This window comes from Meles meles, chromosome 8 (assembly GCF_922984935.1).
Source record: "Meles meles chromosome 8, mMelMel3.1 paternal haplotype, whole genome shotgun sequence".
NCBI classification, from domain to species: Eukaryota; Metazoa; Chordata; class Mammalia; order Carnivora; family Mustelidae; genus Meles; species Meles meles.
The window spans coordinates 47,307,087-47,325,360 of NC_060073.1; the positions used below are offsets into that span (position 1 = coordinate 47,307,087).

The window sequence follows — 18,274 nt, forward strand, 5'->3', positions numbered from 1 at the left end:
CAGATTTTTTTTATTTGTCAGAGAGAGCACAAGCACGGGAAGTGGCAGAGGGAGAAGCAGGCTCCCCACTTGATCCCAGGACTCCAAGATCATGGCCCGAGCCAAAGGCAGACGCTTAATGGACTAAGCCACCCAGGCATCCCTTCTGGCAACTTTTCAAGTAAGACTGCATTTAATAGCACTGTGTGTACTTAATATAGTCAGATTCATTTCTTAAAGTTGATGGATTTGCTTCAGCAAGGATACTTCTTAGTGTCTGGTCTATTTTAATATGTCAATTATTTAGCAAAGGATAAATTTAAAAGTTAAATTATTTAAAAATGAGTTCTCGGTAATGGTAGTTTTTAATAAAAAACATTCCTTTTGAGAAAATACATACCTTAACCCCCATACAAAATTTTAATAGGAAATCTGAGTCTCATTGTGCGTATGTGCACATGCAAATTTATACACGCATACTTTGCAATAGCAGAAATATACTTATGCAGGATGCAAAGTGTACACCAGGGAAATAAGAGCCCAGGATATATACATTTAAAGTGCAAACTCCATAAATTAGTTAAAACTTTATTACTCAGTAATGTGCGACCAGGTTACAAATTATGTGGCAGTGGTAGCAGAAGTGGCAGGAAGGAACTTCACACTCAACATGTCTAATAAATAAAGCGGTGATCCATTCAATATCATACAAAATCAAAACTTCCAACACTTCTAAAGGTCTTTAGTATCTTTGAGAAATGCCAAATATTCTAGGTAGGTAAGAAATTGCCTGACATTACACTTAAAAGGAATCATCTTAGAAAATTAATGGTTTTACTGTCTAAAAAGCCATAGATCCAAAATATGGTCTCCAAGGGAAAAAAAAAATTTAGTCTCCCATCCTGTTAGCATTTAGGCTGCTCTTTAGATCATCAACAATCTTTCATGACTCGGGTACATATCTGTACCCAAGGAGTTCATGAACATTGTAAATATGGTCCATTTTCTTTGCAATTAAGTATTCCTACCTTTTTTTTTTTTTTTAATTAGACTCACAGTTGGGTTAGCAGTACTCAGTAGTCCTAGGTCACTTCTCATGTAGTCTCAAGGCAGCAGGAAATGAACAAGGATGGGTATCAGTTTTACAGGGACTAAACACGGGACACCTAACATAGGATCCGGTCATGAACACATAATCCAATTATTCGCTGTGGCTTTCGGAGCTCCTCCTCTTTCTTTGATTAGACTTGAATTTATCTAATAAGGAATAATGCTCATTTCATACAAGGTTAACATCTTTAGACAATTCCTTTTCCTTCCGACAAATCTGTGTTTATATTAACTAAATGTTTTAAACTATGAATCCTGAGCAACAGTAGTAGGAACCGTTTTTGACTAAAGAAGAAAATCCCTTCATTGTTACACCCAAAACAGCTTTAAAACTTCAAGCACGGAATGTACGTCAGTGAGACTAGAACTCAGGCTTCTGATGTCCACGGCAAACCTGCATACTCCGAGCAGAAATCAAACCCACGTAGTAGGTGACACACAACAGTAAGAAGCATCAGAGATCGATGCACCTGGATTCTGTTGTATTCAACGAAGGTCCCTCGGTTTTTCTTGGATAAACGCAGCTGGGAGCACAGCTCTGAGCAGTTCTCGCACTGAACAGGCCCCTCGGAAAGGCAACACTGGATTCCTTTTTAGACGGGCACAGACTCCCCCCGCCAAAATGTTCGAAGACCTAAAAGACACATTCGGAAAAAAAACAATAGGAATCCCGTTTTCATGAAAGCAAAAAGTTCTGGCCACTTTGGAAACTGAAGTCACTTGAATTTTTAGTTCTAGCTACCATTCGTGAAAAGGAAGCGCTTACTACCCAGCAAAGCATCATTACGACAGAGCACTGGTGTACCAGTGAAGGCGTCCAGGCACAGCTTCGCAACACGGGTCAGCGGCAGCCGCGCTCCAACGGTACGTGCGGAGTCCGCGTGGCGAGGAGCCTCTCACAGTGGCTGGGCCTGTCCCCGCAGGAACGGTCCGCCGCGGGTCCGCACACTGACCCCGGGCACAGCCCTCCAGGCTTCGTCCAAATGCCTTCTCTTTTATTCCAATGGCCTCTCATCCTCTTCATCTGCTTCTTCAATGACCTGAATGTCATCTGCTTGAGGTAAGGAAGGATTTTCCGCCTGCAGTTTATTCCCATCAACTTTACATTTCTCTTCTTCCTCTATCATTTCCTTCCATATCTTGTGGTTTTCGGTGAGGTGGTGCATGAGCTGACAAAATATCCGCCGTCCGCCTTTCCTCCTTTGCGGCTCTGCAGAATTTAAAAGCAGTATATTGTGATTGCAGCAATACAGTCCCCTCGTTCGTTCACTACACATCTGAGTGCCTGTTACGTTCCAGGCACTTATTTCAGGCACTGGCGTTGTAGTAATAAACAGTAAGGCAGAAATAATCCGCACTGTGGAGCCCAGATTCTAATGGAAAGACCCAGGTAAGCAACAGGACAAGGGAAACGTGAGCTGGTGTTATTATCGGACGAAAATAAAGCAGAGAAGGGGACCAGGGAAGACTGGGTGGAGTGAGAGGGGAGGTGGGGTCCTGAAGTTTCAAATGATAAATAGCAATGTGAAGTTCAACAACCTTTTTAGGATTTTAGGTATTGAATGAAACACCATTACCAAGGTTTCAGTGAATATAAATAATTTTTGGAAGCCAGTCAGCTTGTCCATGATGATGTTCAGAGGGTAGATGCAGACGACGACTACTCTTCCTGATGGTGTCCCTGAACATAGCTGGGGGGTGGGGGCAATTCTTTGTAATTGTGTTATCTGTTCTCATTTAGAGCATGCCTAGAATGCTAGATACAATTTAAATTCTACTTTACTTGGCAGAGAGCAGGAGAGAAAGGGAGAGAGCACAAGCAGGGGAGCAGCAGAGGGAGAGGGAAGCAGGCTCTCCGCTAAGCAGAGAGCCTGATGTGGGACTTGATCTCAGGACCCTGAGGTCATGACCTGAGCCAAATGCAGACACTTAACCAACTGAGTCACCCAAGTGCCCCTTCAATTCTACTTTAAAGAGCAATTAACTGATTTCATTTATAGCTACAACGGTGACAAAATTTTTTTCTCTATTTATAGTCACTGCTTTATATAGAAAACTATGTCCCTACAGTTTAGCAATTCAAATCCATCACAGCCCTAAACTTGCTTCTCCCCTTAGAACTAGAGAAGCTACGTTTTCTCTTCTCCCAACTGTTGTGATCCACCTTCCCAGACAGTAGGAAGGCAGATGAGCACGTGTGGGTGCACTAGCCACGCGAAGCACCTCACCTCACCAAGTCAGACATGGTGACGCGTGCAAGTCCAGGCCGCCTGCAGCAGACTGGCCCCAAAGAGACAAAGACCGAGTGTGACCACGTGAGCACGTCCCCCAACACGCAGGAGTTACTCAAGAGCCCATTCAGTCTGAACACTCAGAGAGTAGTTACTCAAGACACAACTCCTGAATTTGTATCTTAAAGATCCAGGAGCTCATTAGCTGGTTAAGCGTCCCACTCTTGAGTTCAGCTCAGGTCATGATCATGGGGCTGTGAGATCAAATCTCGCTTGGGATTCTCCCTCACCCTCTCTCTAAAACAAAACAACCCCAAAAAACAGAGATCCAAACTTAATGTTACTAATTGTAAATATCCATTTAAGAAATCACAGCATCCCTATATTCTTACTAGGATTTAGACTGTCTTCTATTTCTTCATCATCTGTATCTAATTCTTCGCCATCTTCCTCATCGTAACAACTCTCAGTGTCCTCGTCCTCTTCTGCTTCTACCCACTGACCCGGCAGCAAGCCAGCAGCGTCGTAGGAGTTACACAGAGGACCCACAATGTGAGTGATGAAAGATTCTTGGAGTTTTGCTAGTTGAGGTGAAGAACGATCCATGAAGGGACTGATGGGCAAACCGAGGTTTGCTTCTTCATCTCCCTAAATATTAAAAAAAAAAAAAAAAAAGGTACATTTTTGAACTGCAGAAAGAATAACCTCTGAGCTTTCCTATTAATACTATCCTGTGAGGTTTTAATATGCATAGTCTACATCAAGATAATTTTTACAAAGAAGTGTCTAATTACTCTGTCATTTCAACTGTAAGAATTTCTCAGATATCTTGAGAAATCCTAAGTAAGACTTTCACACCTCACCGGTCAACCAGGATGATTAATCTACAGTGAATAAGAAAAACATACACACACACAAAAAAAACAACAAATCTAACAACCTGAAAAATTTTATGTCTCTTTCTCTACGGGGAGATGGTATCAGCAAGTTGTACCTTAAATGCCCAGAGTTGAATTTTGCAAAAGCCTTTCAGCACCTTACCCGTTTCTAACAGCAGAAGTTGAGGTATGGGTGGATGAGATGAGGCTGAGGTAAGGAGTCCGAGTTCAACCGTCTGCTCACCAACACCCTCCCCTGCAGTCTCCAGGGCTTGGGGGGGTGTAATTTAAGATCAGACAGATGCGGTTTTCAAACCCTGCTTTTGCCACCTTCTACCTGTGCGATATGGAGCATGCTCTATGCCCATTTCAGGTGTAAAATCTTAACAATCTACTTTACAAGGTTGCTGTGTGGATGAAAAGCTATAATATGGTATCAAGTATTTAGCACAATACTGAGGATTCCCCAAACGGTCCTATCGACCTTCTGGTTCCTAGTGTCTGAACTGGTGGGGAATGTATAAAGTCCAGAATGAACCATGGGCAAGCAGCGTCTATCTCTGATGAGGATAACTGTCCTGTGGAAACAACCAGAAACTCTTCTAGTGACTGGCCCATTAACAAAAAAAAATCTATGATTTTACCTTCTGTGAGGAAGAAAACTGATGTTTACAGAAAAAGAAAAAGGAAAAAACAAACAAGCTTCAGTTGGGTTTATCCACAGGATTCTAGAAATTTGTAAGTTTGGCTTTTTTTATTTTTTTAATAGAAGTTTTGCTTTTTTTAGCCCACAGTACTTAAATGGCTGTAAGGATATAAACACAGGATAATTACGATAATAAAGTTCAGCAAGGTTAGAATTTTGCATCCATATCCAAAGGATGCTTAATAGCATAACCAGATTGCGAAAGACTTCATGACAACTCTGTGTGGTAGGATGTCAGATGACCTTTTTCTCCTTTAACATATGAATAATGAAACTTACAAAGATTAAGTAAAACTGTCTGAAATAACGTTTTTTGTGACAGGTCTGGAATTATAGTAGCTGGTGTTTATTGAGCACTTATATGTCAGGAACTATTCTAAGAACTTAACCTAATTCTCACAGCAACCTTATAAGTAGATACCATCAAATATTCCTATTTTATCAATGAAGAAACTGAGGCACAGAGAGGTCAAGTAACTTACCTAAGGTCACATTGTCAGTGAAGAAGAGAACCCAGGCTTCAACCTCAAGCGTGTTTTCCCACTTTAATAAGAATTCTATATCCTTTAAAAATACATTATAAATAGGGGCGCCTGGGTGGCTCAGTGGGTTAAGCCTCTGCCTCCGGCTCAGGTCATGATCCCAGGGTACTGGGATCGAGCCCCACATCAGGCTCTTTGCTCAGCAGGGAGCCTGCTTCCCTTTTTCTCTGCCTAATTGTGATTTCTGTCTGTCGAATAAATAAATAAATCTTAAAATATATATATATATATTATAAATTGGGTCTAAATGAACTTTTCTAATGTTCTTTGAATTAGTGAGTCTTCTAAAGTTGGCATATACTACTACTACTTTTTTGTTACTTCTCTTTGCACAGATAATATAAAGATGGCACTTTCCTTATGTAAAATTCGTCTTTTGTGAATATGAGCTGAAGCCCGAGGCTGGCTTCAGCCATCTTTGAGAATGAAGATGGTAACATGCAAATAGTATACTGCAATCTCTAGGCGAATATTTATAACCATTTTCATCTCCAAATTATATATAATTTAGTTCAAATGTATCAAAATGGTAAAATATTAATAATCTTGGAATCTTTATGTATTCCCATGGTTTTCTCACGGCATAGTGTTTTATAACTTGTAAATAGCCCTAGGGTGGGTGAGAGACACGGCACATTTACTATTCAATACACCCCAGACATAACAAGGTAGAACGGGTAAGTATGCACGGTTTATGGGGTCAAGTTCATCACCCCTGCTGGAGTAGCAACTCATGGTAAGACAACTCTGTCTCAAAGGCCTCATTTGGTAGACCTCTTGATCTTGCCTGATTATTAGGGTCAACAAGGATTCCCAAGGAACACAGCTCCAAGGTCAAGATGTATCTGGTAATTTGGAGATAATGAAATGCTGGCTTGTAGGGAGATCCATATACCTCTACATCGTAGGGAGCTTAAGAATTGGACAAAAAAAAAAAAAAAAAAAAAAAGATTCTGTAACATGGTACTGAAACCAGTAACCAGAGGTTTTGTAATGCTTAACTTTTTACATTAACTGTAACTTTTTACCCGAATCTGGTTGTTCTTGGCACGCAGCTTGCCACCATGTTTCCACAGATAATGTTCTCCCTGACGTCAGGATAGCGAAATGTTGATTTAGTGGTTTGGTGGAGACTTAAGGCATTACCAAGAAACCACCCAGAACCGGTCAGGACCCCCAACCTTCTCTGAGCACGGACAGGTGTCCAGTGGATAAACTTTTAATGTGGAAGGGCCTAAACCCCCACCCTTCGGTCACGCTGAGGATGCCCATTTCTGGTCCGTCTACCGGAAGCTCCACGCAGGGGTAGACAACAGGACTGCGACCCTTCCCTACTTCCTAACTTCCTTTCCTGGACTTCTGCCACCACACAGCTCTTCTCCCATGTACGCACATCCTTTTCATTTGCCTTTACGTGTTCCCGACTCTCCCGCCCCGGGAGAAGCCAAATCCGAGGCCTGCCACTCCGGGTGCGGCCGCCTCTCAGGCGAACTCCTTGATGCACACTCGGCCTCTCTGACCAGCTCCGCTATGTGTGGGCGCGCAAACTTGAGTTCCCTTACAGGAGTAGTATTTAAAAGATTTTAAAACTGGGAAGAACATGTTTTTATCTCTGAATCTTTAAAAACCACGAAAAACCTACTTTATCCCCATTTCTAGCCCTCAGATGTCTAGCTGCCCAACCCCCCCCAAACTAGGACTTTTACCCAGTTGATGTTTCTAAGGCACGCAGGCAGTCTTTCTACAGCAGAGTTGAAAACGGGTTGATATTCTCTAAATATAATCTAAGTACACCCTGAATCAATTAAAAACAGTTTCATCTGGAAATAAACTATCCTAAGTCGTGGGCACTTAGGGTTTTAAAAGAGCCCTTACCTGTAGCCTCAAGGTTACATTCGACCCATGTCAGTTGGGAATGAGCTATTTTTTAAATTTTTATCAGTGAAAAAGAGCTGAGAAAATACTAAGAGCAGCGCAAATTCTACAATTTCTAACTGTTTTTGGTCAAAGTAACCAGACTTCCAACATTTAATGTAGCTATCCAAATCCCAAAAACTAATGCCTTTGGAGGGCAGCTCTCAAATATCCTGCCTGTCTCACATTGAACTTACCTGCTCATAAAACTCATTGACAATGCCTTCTGTCCATTTTAAATGCAAGTCCCGAACTTTCGCGGGGCCGTTGATGTCTGCCAGTTTGATGCACACTTGGCATACTAAGAGGCGATCATTCTCGTTGCTCCATTCTATACCACTACTGTTAACATCGTTGGCCTGTTTTGGAAAAACAGTTATTTTAGGTTCTGAAGGCACAGGAGTTTTGGGGTTTTTGTAACCAAAATATTTTAAAACTGCTTCCTGTCTAAATTACAGGAAGGAATATGGGTTAAATTTCCCTTTGAAGTGTCATAATTTTGTTTCACTGGAGGCAGAACGCCATAAAAACATAATCATGGGTTTTCAATATTTGTGATTACCACGGAAAATTGTAACATGTACGTATAACATGTTAATATATAATAAACACTATAATTATATGTATATGCAAAATATCGATAAATCATTTAAAAATTGTAACTAATTCTACTTTAAAAAAGAACATGTAGGATCTATAGAGAAGTAAGTAGGCTTCAGCTGTGAAAGGAAAATATGATATAGTTGAAAGAACACAAGTCTTAAAAGCTCATCCCTTTGGTTTCAAATCCTGAATCAATGATTTACTCATTGTGTAATAATAGAAAAATCACTTATCCTCCTTGAATCTAACTCTCTTTATCTCTAAAACACGAAAAGTAGTACCAATCTAGCCAATTACCATGAGGATTAATAAACGAAAAATGCCTTGTTCACAGTAAATGTTAAATACTAACACGGTTATTTAAATATAATTATCATCACTAATTAGGAGAATTACTCTGCCTTTCAAAAACTCAAATTTCCTTTTGTAAAAGAATGAAGTAAATGGGCCAGATCAGTGGCTTCTGAACTTTGGTTTGAGGATAGCTTTTTGGGCACCAAACCCTTTTGTCAAAGGAAAATTTATGTAGACCACCACTATTGAAAACACTTGAAAGGAGAGCTTTTTGGATTGAAACCATGTAGGAGATCCAGAGCCCCACTCAGGGCATTTTCCTGAGAGACTATGGAATAGAAACCTCCAAGAAGCACAGCTTCAAGAGCATTGGACTAGGTGATCTTTTACCTGTGAAAACGTCTACTACTCTTAGCACTTAAATGAATTTTATTGTTAAATAAAAGTTAACAGAGCTACACAACTATAAAATAATTTTAAAGGCATATGGATTTCTTCCTGATTTTTTTTTTTTAGAAGTATTTTATTAATATCATGACAGCCCCATATAGAGTCTCCACCCAGGGGGTTAAATCTGGTATTCCTTTGTTATCAGTTCCTCTACCCTGAGGGTACACCTTTCCTTTACGTCACAAATGTCATCAAGGAAACAATGGCTTCCTGCCGGCCAAAGAGGGAGCACCCTCCCTTCGCCATCTCTAAAGCGGTAGTTCTCAGCAGTTCTCCACCCCTGTCACCTGAGGGCAGTGTTTCTCAATACTAATGTGAATTCCTGACCGCGGGGACTTCACCTGTTCTCTACTCATTCTTTGCTGGCGCTGCTGCCCATACAGGGCAGATCCCAGGCAGTTGTCTGATGAATGCAGATTCTCTAGTGGAAGAGTGGAGGGTACTTCTCTCCCACAGCAGCCAGTTTAACACAGACGGAAAGAAGGGATTAACAGGAGAAGTGAGGGAAGCATTAACTGGCTTCTGAGAAACCCATCTTCAATTTCACAAAGTAACTTACATGGCACTGCACAACTTTCTCCAATGTGCCTCTAAAAGCTTTTGACATCATGAATTGGCTTATCACCATGAGAAAGAAAGTTGTAAGTCTATATGTCAAAAGGTAGCAAGTGATAGTATGTTTAGGACGTGTTATAATAAAAAGTTATTTTAAAAAATATTGACACCTATCACCTCCCATCAGATATTATTACTTTATGAGTAGTATTAATTCTAACTTAACATATAAAAAAAACCTTATCAATAGTGATTTCCGTCAGTAAAACTAGACACTAAGTTGTATCACAAACCTTGGCGTTGAATTCAGCAAGGAAATCAAAATGCTTTTTAAGATCTGTGGCAAGGATTGCTTCAATTACTAAAAAACGAAAACGCTTGAATTCCACATGATCAAGATTAAGAAGGAAGTTGTATTCTGGGCGGGAGAGATACAGATTCCAGGCTGACGCAGCATGATGATTTTCTAGAACAGATCTGTCGTTGTACAAAACTGCCTGAAAAGTAATAAAAAGGAGTCAGGCATCTCAGAGATACTAATCTTTAATAATAAACAGAGTTAGGCTAGAAGAATATAAACAATGAGTAGTTACTCTAGGATGAGCATTTTAATATCTGTGAAGAAGGGTTGTGATAATTTTCTAAATGGGTCTACTAAAGTACAAAAAGGGTAAGGCATACCTCTCCAGCAGATACATCTAGTAAGTGAAAGGGCAGTTCGCTCCAAAGTTCATCTTCCCAGATACCATGCTGCCCTCAAGACATGTAAAGCTGAAGGGCTCCTGGGTGGCTCAGTGGGTTCAGTCTCTACCTTCAGCTTAGTCATGATCTCAGGGTCCTGGGATTGAGCCCCACATCAGGCTCTCTGCTCAATGGGGAGTCTGCTTCCCCCTCTCTCTGCCTGCCTCTCTGCCTACTTGTGATCTCTCTGTCAAATAAAAAAAGTAAATAAAATTTTTAAAAAAGATGTAAAGCTGAAATTTGAGGTCTACTTTACTGAAGCCATGAACCTTCTAAGATAAAGCTGCAATCAGTGAAGTCATTGGAGAGAGAGCAGGTTTAGGGACATGTTCCTCGTCTTCAGCTAGCATGCAATCCGAGGTGCTGATGACCAAAGACAAGGAAGCAGGAGCACTGTCCCGGGTGAGCAAGAGTCCTCCATGTCCCAGAAGGACACATTCCCACATTCCGACCCTGACACAGTGCCCGGGAATAAGAGAAGCATGAAACAGGTAAAAACACATCCCTTGGTTCAGCTGGTGTGCTACTCCACCTCCTTTCAGTGCAAGACCCTCGCTACTTAGAACTTTGGAATACAGACTTTAAAAACCAGTGGCTTACAGGCACCTGGGTGGCTCAGTCATTACGTGTCTGCCTTCGGTTCAGGTCATGATCCCAAAGTCCTGGGATCGAGCCCCACTTTGGGATCCCTCCTCAGTGGGAAGCTGCTTCTCCCTTTCCCATTCCCCCTGCTTCTGTTCCCTCTCTTGCCGTGTTTCTCTGTCAAATTTGCTAAAATACGGTGCCAGCTGGATTTTTGTTCTTTTATATGTATGCTGTTGTCATTCTCTCGGGAATTTTTTTTTTTTTTTTTAATTTTACCATGGCACTCCATGTGCAGATTTTTGGTGTTTTCTCCCCATTCAACTTCTCTGGCACCTGCTGAACCCTTTCAATCCAAACACTGTCTTTTTCTGGAACTCCAACAGTCAGTTCATGACCTGGTCCACTATGATCATTCATCAGTGGATGAATGGATACAGACGTGGGGTGTGTATGTGAGAGAGAGAGATGCAATATTTATTTAGCCATGAGAAAGAAGGTAGGTAATCCTGCCATTTGAGACAACATGGATGGACCGTGAGAGCACAATGCTAAGTGAGTTGAATCAAAAAAGACATACTGTATGGTACTTCTTTTTTTTTTTTTTAAAGATTTATTTATTTGACAGATAGAGATTACAAGTAGGCAAGTAGGCAGAGAGAGAGAGAGGAGGAAGCAGGCTCCCAGCCAAGCAGAGAGCCCAATGCGGGGCTCGATCCCAGGACCCTGGGATCATGACCCGAGCCGAAGGCAGAGGCTTTAACCCGCTGAGCCACCCAGGCACCCCTGTATGGTACTTCTTATATGTGGAATCCTAAAAGGCTGAACTCATGGAAACACAGGTTTACCAGAGGGGAATTGGAGAGATGTTGGTCAAAGGGTACAAACTTCCAGTTATAGGATGGAAAAATTTTGGCGATCTAATGCCCAGCACTGTGATTATAGTTAATAGTATTATTATAGTTATTAGTACTATATTATATACTTGGAAAGTTGCTAAGAGACTAGATCTTAAGTGTACTCGCCATAAAAAAGACAGGCTATTAGGGGACATGATAGTAGTATTACAGTGATGTGTGTATCAAATGAACATGCTGTGCGCCTTCAAATGAACACATTGTTACATTATCAGTTATAGGTCAATACAAAAGGCATTTTATACTAGCCTTCTTACAACTTCCAAACATCAAGCTCAGAGAAAGAATAAGCTTCAAAGACTCCCTAAGGGGTTGATTTATTTTTAATAGTGATTTCATTAATTCATATTCAAGTCTGATGAAAACTGGTAAATTATTAGAACAGCTTTGTTCAGGAAGAAGTCAACAAACCTCCAGCTCAGTACAGCACAATATATAATAAGTGTCCTATCCAGCTAGCTGACTTAATAAACTCTTGGCTAGCAACATCAGTAAAAGAAGTACGTTCAGAATTTCCTCACTGTTCAAACTGCCCTTCGAAAGTACCAAAGAAATACATGATAGGGGCAAAAAAATCTGAATCGATATTAAAATCTAGATGTTATCACCATACTGGAAACTTCAGATACATGGGAAAAGTGGGACTGGATTGAGGAGAGGTCAACTAAGTTAACACATGAGGAGAAACCCCCCCTGGAGAGTAAGTGGAAGGAGTCCCCTGCTGGGCCCCAGTAAACCCACGACCTCCCAGATTAAGAAGAGGCAAACAATCATGGAGCAGTAAGTAGGAGACAAATGTCTGTTCCACTTTAGGAAGAATACTGGCTGAAGACAGGGAACAATAAACCAACCCTAAACTCAGTGAGAAAACCATTCCAGGTAAAACGGAGGAGCCTCAGCGGGCATTTACCCAGGGCTCTCCGATGACGGAGACGAAGACCTCGCCCAGCTAGTTTGGAGCTGCAGTAACTGACCTGCTTGGACTTTGGGCTAAAGCATCTCGATCCCTGCTTTCTCCAGCTAAGGGATCCCCTTCCTTTGCGTCACAAGCACATCTTTAATTTGGCAAAGCAAATTAGGTGATCCCAAACTGCTTTTCACCCTCTTTTTGAGTTGCAAAGATAAAACAGTGTTTAATACAAACTGACAGAATAAATCTTAACAAATAATAAACACCTTTCGATAAATGAAAAGAAAGCCCATCAGACAAAGCAAAGGCTTAGATCACAAAAAGGAAGAGGCTGACAAACCTGACCAAATGTCCCCTTTTGAAACAAAAGAGACAGGAGGAAGCATTAAAAAGTCACTAGGTTATACTCATGAGATTAAAGAGGGTACTTCCAAAAAGTGAAAAATCTTGGATTAAGAAAAATTGTTTTCATGTAAAAAAAAAAATTCTTAAAAAATCCAATAGAGGTAGTAATTCTGGTGCTACAGGGAAAAAAGCAGCTAGTTTTAAATAGGGGAGGGGGGAGAAAGAGAGAAGGTATTTCTCCTTAAAGAAATAGTCAAGATGAACAGGACTCCTTTATGCTGAAGTTCTGGGTTTGTTCAAAAATTTCTGATAACCCGGTATCTTCTAAGATCCTTTGTCTTCCTTATCACCCTTGTTTTGCTAAGACTTGTTTTTTAGGTGACTTTCTAGGGGTGAATGGGTACATGATTTATTTCACCTCTGTATATCTGAGATTCTCTTCATTTTTGCTCGTAATTACACTCAGCTGTAGCTTAGCGGGATACAGAAATCTAACTTGAAAATAGTATCTTTAGGCCAGCACTCCCCTCCCCCTCTCCTCCCCGGGTTACTTCTTTCCTAGCTTGGACTTCATAATCATCTCTCTCTCTGCCTCCTACATACGCTCTTTACCCTTCTTCTAACTTTACTGGAATGTACGTTCTATGGGAGCAGAGATTTTTTTTTGTCCTGTTTTGTTCAGTAATGATGCCTAGAATAGTGCCTCTCCTCTAGTAGGCATCCAATATTTGTTAATTCCAGTACCCTCAAGCATCCATTGTTGCTAAAATATGGTGCCAGTTGGATTTTTGTTCTTTTTTTTTAATCTTTTAAAAAAAGATTTCATTTATTTATTTGACAGAGATCATAAGTAGGCAGAGAGGCAGAGACTGAGCGGGAAACAGGTTCCCTGCTGAGCAAAGAGCCCAATGTGGGGCACGATCCCAGGACCCTGAGATCACGACCTGAGCTGAAGGTGAGGCTTAACCCACTGAGCCACCCAGGTGCCCCAGATTTTTGTTCTTTTATATGTATAGTGTTGTCATTCTCGCCGGAATTTTTTTTTTTTTTTTTAATTTTACCATGGCACTCCATGCGCAGATTTTTGGTATTTTCTCCCCATTCAACTTCTCTGGCACCTGCTGAACCCCTTCAATCCAAAGACCATCTTTTTCTGGAACTCCAACAATCAGTTCATGACCTGGTCCACTGTGCCCCATTTTTCCATCTCCTTCTCTTTCTACTCTGCATTCTGGCAGAGGCTACCTGGAAATTTACTTCCAGGGCTTGTACCGAATTTTTAGATTTTTTTTTTTTTTTTGCAGTAATATTTTTAGTTCCTAAGAGCTCTAACTTGTTCTCTAATGTTTCCTTTTTCATAGCTTGCTGTTCTTAGAAATGCAGTGTTTCTCGAATTCTGAGAATTCCTTTTTTAAAAACTTACCAGCTTTTCTACTCCCTGGATTTTTTTCTCCCCTATAGTTGGTTACCCTGTCCATTTTAACCTTTTCTTTCCAAGCTACTGGTTAATGTTCTGTCTAGTGATCCTTGGGTTATCTATTGATATTAAAAAAAAGAAGAAGAAGAAGAAGATTCTCTTCTGTTTAGTGTTGAGGCTCTTCTTTAATTTGGAAAGATGAGTAGGAACCCTATGGATATGGACGGCGTTTGTTACTTAGTAGGTTCTGCTCTACAGTTATGAGACCAGACACCAGCTGTTAAGTTTCTAGAATGAGAAGGATTTACTCTGGAGTACTAATACTCACGACTAGTAATTCTTACTCTCTTCTGGCAGTTTCCTTCAATATCTAAGAGATGTAGAAACTTTATCTAAAGGTGTGTAGTGTAGGTGTACAGGGGCGGGGGTGCGCGTGCATGTATGTGCGTAGCAAGCAGGGGCAAACGGCATCAGGAGCCTCTCTAGAGTTCACTTAAGCTGTATCCACCTCTAGTATACTTGCACTTCTCGATATTCATCTGTTTTTCATTTTCCAGAGACAGAAATTTCTGGAAAACTCTTTAATCTTCTGATGATAATACCCTTCCCCACCTATTCTTCTGTTACAATGAGGAGTCAAATGCATGTGTTCAGTCACCATCTTGATCCATATTTTGGGGGATAAAACGTTTATGAGTGTCTCCAATTTACAGATCTCATACTCAAATTTCATTTCCTTTTACCCCAAATATCATGAAAATGTTCTCAAACTCGAATACCTCAGGCACCACTCCCCATACTTCAGCCAGTTTTCATTTGGAAATACAGAAATCTCTTAGAATTTTAATACTGGCATCTCTTCAGGATAAACCTAAGTGTTTCGTGTTCTTGCGTAGCAAGAATTTAAAATGATCCTCCTATACCTTCCCAGCATCCTTTCCTTGCCAGGAGGATGAAGTAGAATATTTGATCCAGTTGGTGGTATTCTACACTACCACTGACGCAATAACATTTTTCACTAATTGTGGCCTAATTAGACCCACTGAGCTTCCCAGGATGAGAAGATCTACTTATTACCTAATAAACACGCCTCAGGCTTTCACAGAAGGGTCCTTATCTCACACGCATTAGCAGAAGGTCTCATGAATTTCATTACTTTAAAAAGAACAGGATATTTCAGACAAACTAGCAGTCCTGCAGAGCAAAGAAATCAGGCATCCTTCAACATTCAACAAATATTTACTAAACGACTCTTACGTGTCAGGCACTATTCTAGGTGTTAGGGAATAAGGCAAAATCCTTATTCTCAGGAAAACATATTCCACTGAGGAGAGACCTGTCATAAACAAAACAGACGATATGCTGAATGATCACTGCTATGGAAAACAAAGCAGGGAAGGAACATAATGAGCTCCAGGAGGGGCTCATGGATTGTTACACGGAACTAGGGACAACGTGAACACATAGATGTGCAGGGAGACAGCACTCTGGACAGGGAGGACAGAAGTGGAAAGGCCCTCAGAAAGGGAGTGTGCGTGCCTGGAATACAGAAGGAAGCAGCCAGAAGGCCACTGAGGCTGGACGTGGGTAAATTAAGGCAGAAGAATCAACCCCCAAGCCGTTACAATGACTTTTACTAGGAGCGAGGTGAATGCCACTGGAGGGTCTGGAACAGAAAGTGATGTAACTCACATTACAACAGAGCTACTCGCGTGCTCTAGGTTGAGTACAGACCCACGGGCAGTAAGCAAGGAGACTGGGTGGAAGACCATCCCTTCTCAACAGCTGAATGCCCTGTCAATTTCCTGTCCCTTCCCACACTTCCCTGTCCCATCGCTTCCTCTACCGGCAGTCCTTAACAATGAGAAGTTAGAAATTACATGTATTACTGGTATTCTATCCAGACTTCACATTTTTAGTTTGATTAGGACAACAGTTTCCAGCGTGTAACTTGTAGGGATGATTTTCAGATATCATTGGTTTATCTGCAACAATGCACAGTAACACTGGAGTGCCCTCACTCATCATCCCCTCGGAGGAGAGGGAGTAAGTCGGACTCAGCTATACTGGAAGGCCAAGAGCAGAAGAGAAGAGTTGGTAATCTCCGTCTATAGGACACCTGATTCAGGAGCCTCTCAAACACACGAAATAGAAACCTTCCATTTGTTGTCCCTTTACCCTTAATCATATCCGGTCTGTATTCTGAAGCGCAGAAAGGTAAGGGTGACTCGCCTAAGATCACACAGCTAACGACTGGGTAATCAGAAACTGAACTCGGGTCTCTCGATCTCAAGACCAGTGCTTTTTGCACTGTGCCCCTTCCGCCCAGATCCCAACTCCCCACAAGCCCAGGTTTTTAAAGATGACAGAGTGTGAAGTGAGAGAGAGAGTGAGAGCACCTCCGCTAGAGGACCTAAGGCATGGGCTCCTTAGTTTACAATCTCTCCCACAGCTGTTCTTAGAAAGTAGACAAATATTAATATCTAGGCTGAAATTCATTAAAAAGTTACCTATGGAAATCATGAACTATTAATAAATCAAGTGCCACAGGAGAAATGAATCACGTGGCATTTTTAAACCTCTCTCCCTGTCTCTGAATCCTGTTCTTGTTCTGGCTAGAGAACCGATCTCCTCTGTTTTAAACAGTGAGAGTGTGGGAGAGAAATGGGTGAAGAGCGACACAGGCGGCTACAGAAGATGAAAAAATCAGAAGTGAGGTTTACACACAGAGTGGTGAAGACACAAGATGAATTCAGCAAGCTGAACCAAGTACTTGTCCTTTGTAAGGCATGCAGTTAGAAGCAAATACGGCATTTCAGGAATCTCCAGCCTAAACAAACACCCACGACCACTTAAAACCATGGATTTAGTTCCAAGTCCGAAAGTGTGAAGCGACTGCAATTACAGTATCCATTTGTGGGAACTCCTACCTCTTATGCAAATTTTGACAGTAAAGGAATCGTGCACTTTATCAGCTGTACTGGGTACAAAAATAACATGGTACTAGAAGGAATGTTTACATACACTAATATATGCAGCGTTACGAGCTTTAGAGTCTGAGTCTTGAGGAAAAAAAGAGCACATCAAGGAAAATGATAGTTCCTCATCATTACATTTTCAGCCATGGAAAGGAAGAAGAATCAGGCTTACGTCTAGTCAGTCTCATCAACTTGATCAAAGGCAAAAATACTGGCAGCGAGGATTCCAGAATTTTATAGAACAGCGGATTACTCTTTCACAACTGTAGCTATCTATTTTGAGGTAGAAGAAGGTAATTTTTTCTTCACTCTTTTGCACATCTCATGTCAAGGCCATGTGTTAAAATCCAATTAATTACAGTGCAGATGGAATGGTTACCTGAATCAACTGAAGGGTGGATTACAAAAGGATATATACAACATCCTTGTAAAATTTCAGAATCACTCTTGTAACTTTCTGAAACAGTATTTCCTACCTGAGGGGCATTTGTAGCCACCAGAAATGCATTTGTCCTCCCTGGGTGATCATAATCGTGCATGGCAGCCGCCACATAGAGAGCCATCAATTCCAGCGCAGGAATGTTTGAAGAAAGGCAACCATAGCTCTCATCTGGAATAGAGCAGCTCCTCGAAGAAATGTAAGCAATTTGCCCAGGGCTCATTCTACCACCAGAATCTGAGGAACAAGCAAAATAAACCAGCATTACATATAACTTCCTCACAAAATGAGACTGAGGAGGGGATTCCCCACAAGTAATACGATTATTTCTCTTGTTGATTAAGCTAAGAAATAAACTATTTATAAACAAAGACATAAAACAGTCTATTCTCTCCAACATACATGCTCCTAGACAGGAACAAGGTTAAACACTGATGCTACAGTCACTTACTTCATAAGACACTATGAGATTTTTATGATGTTCTCTTACTTGGGTAATAATAATTTTTAAAAATCTCTGGTTTTCTTAACACTTATTATTTAAGGACTAAAGATAATGGCCAGCACACAGAAAGTAACAGGATAAAGCAATCTGGAGAATAAAATTTTGTGAAAACTGTATGGAGATTTAGGAATTTAATGTATTAACAAACTAAGCTTCTCAACATAGGATGCTTTTCAAA

General features: G+C 41.0%; 1 protein-coding gene across 1 annotated transcript in view; it reads right to left on the minus strand.

Moving 5' to 3' along the window:
• Nucleotides 1–328: 328 nt before the first annotated feature.
• The window catches only part of PDE3B (phosphodiesterase 3B), a 182,449-nt gene continuing 164,503 nt past the window's right edge, over nt 329–18,274 (minus strand). The window contains exons 12-16 of the mRNA XM_046015530.1: nt 17,629–17,828; nt 9,556–9,759; nt 7,558–7,719; nt 3,713–3,968; nt 329–2,299 (exon numbers count right to left, since the gene is read on the minus strand). Of these exons, the coding sequence (XP_045871486.1) occupies nt 2,085–2,299; nt 3,713–3,968; nt 7,558–7,719; nt 9,556–9,759; nt 17,629–17,828 (1,037 nt within the window). The 3' untranslated portion in view covers nt 329–2,084. The remainder of the gene's footprint in view (nt 2,300–3,712; nt 3,969–7,557; nt 7,720–9,555; nt 9,760–17,628; nt 17,829–18,274) is intronic.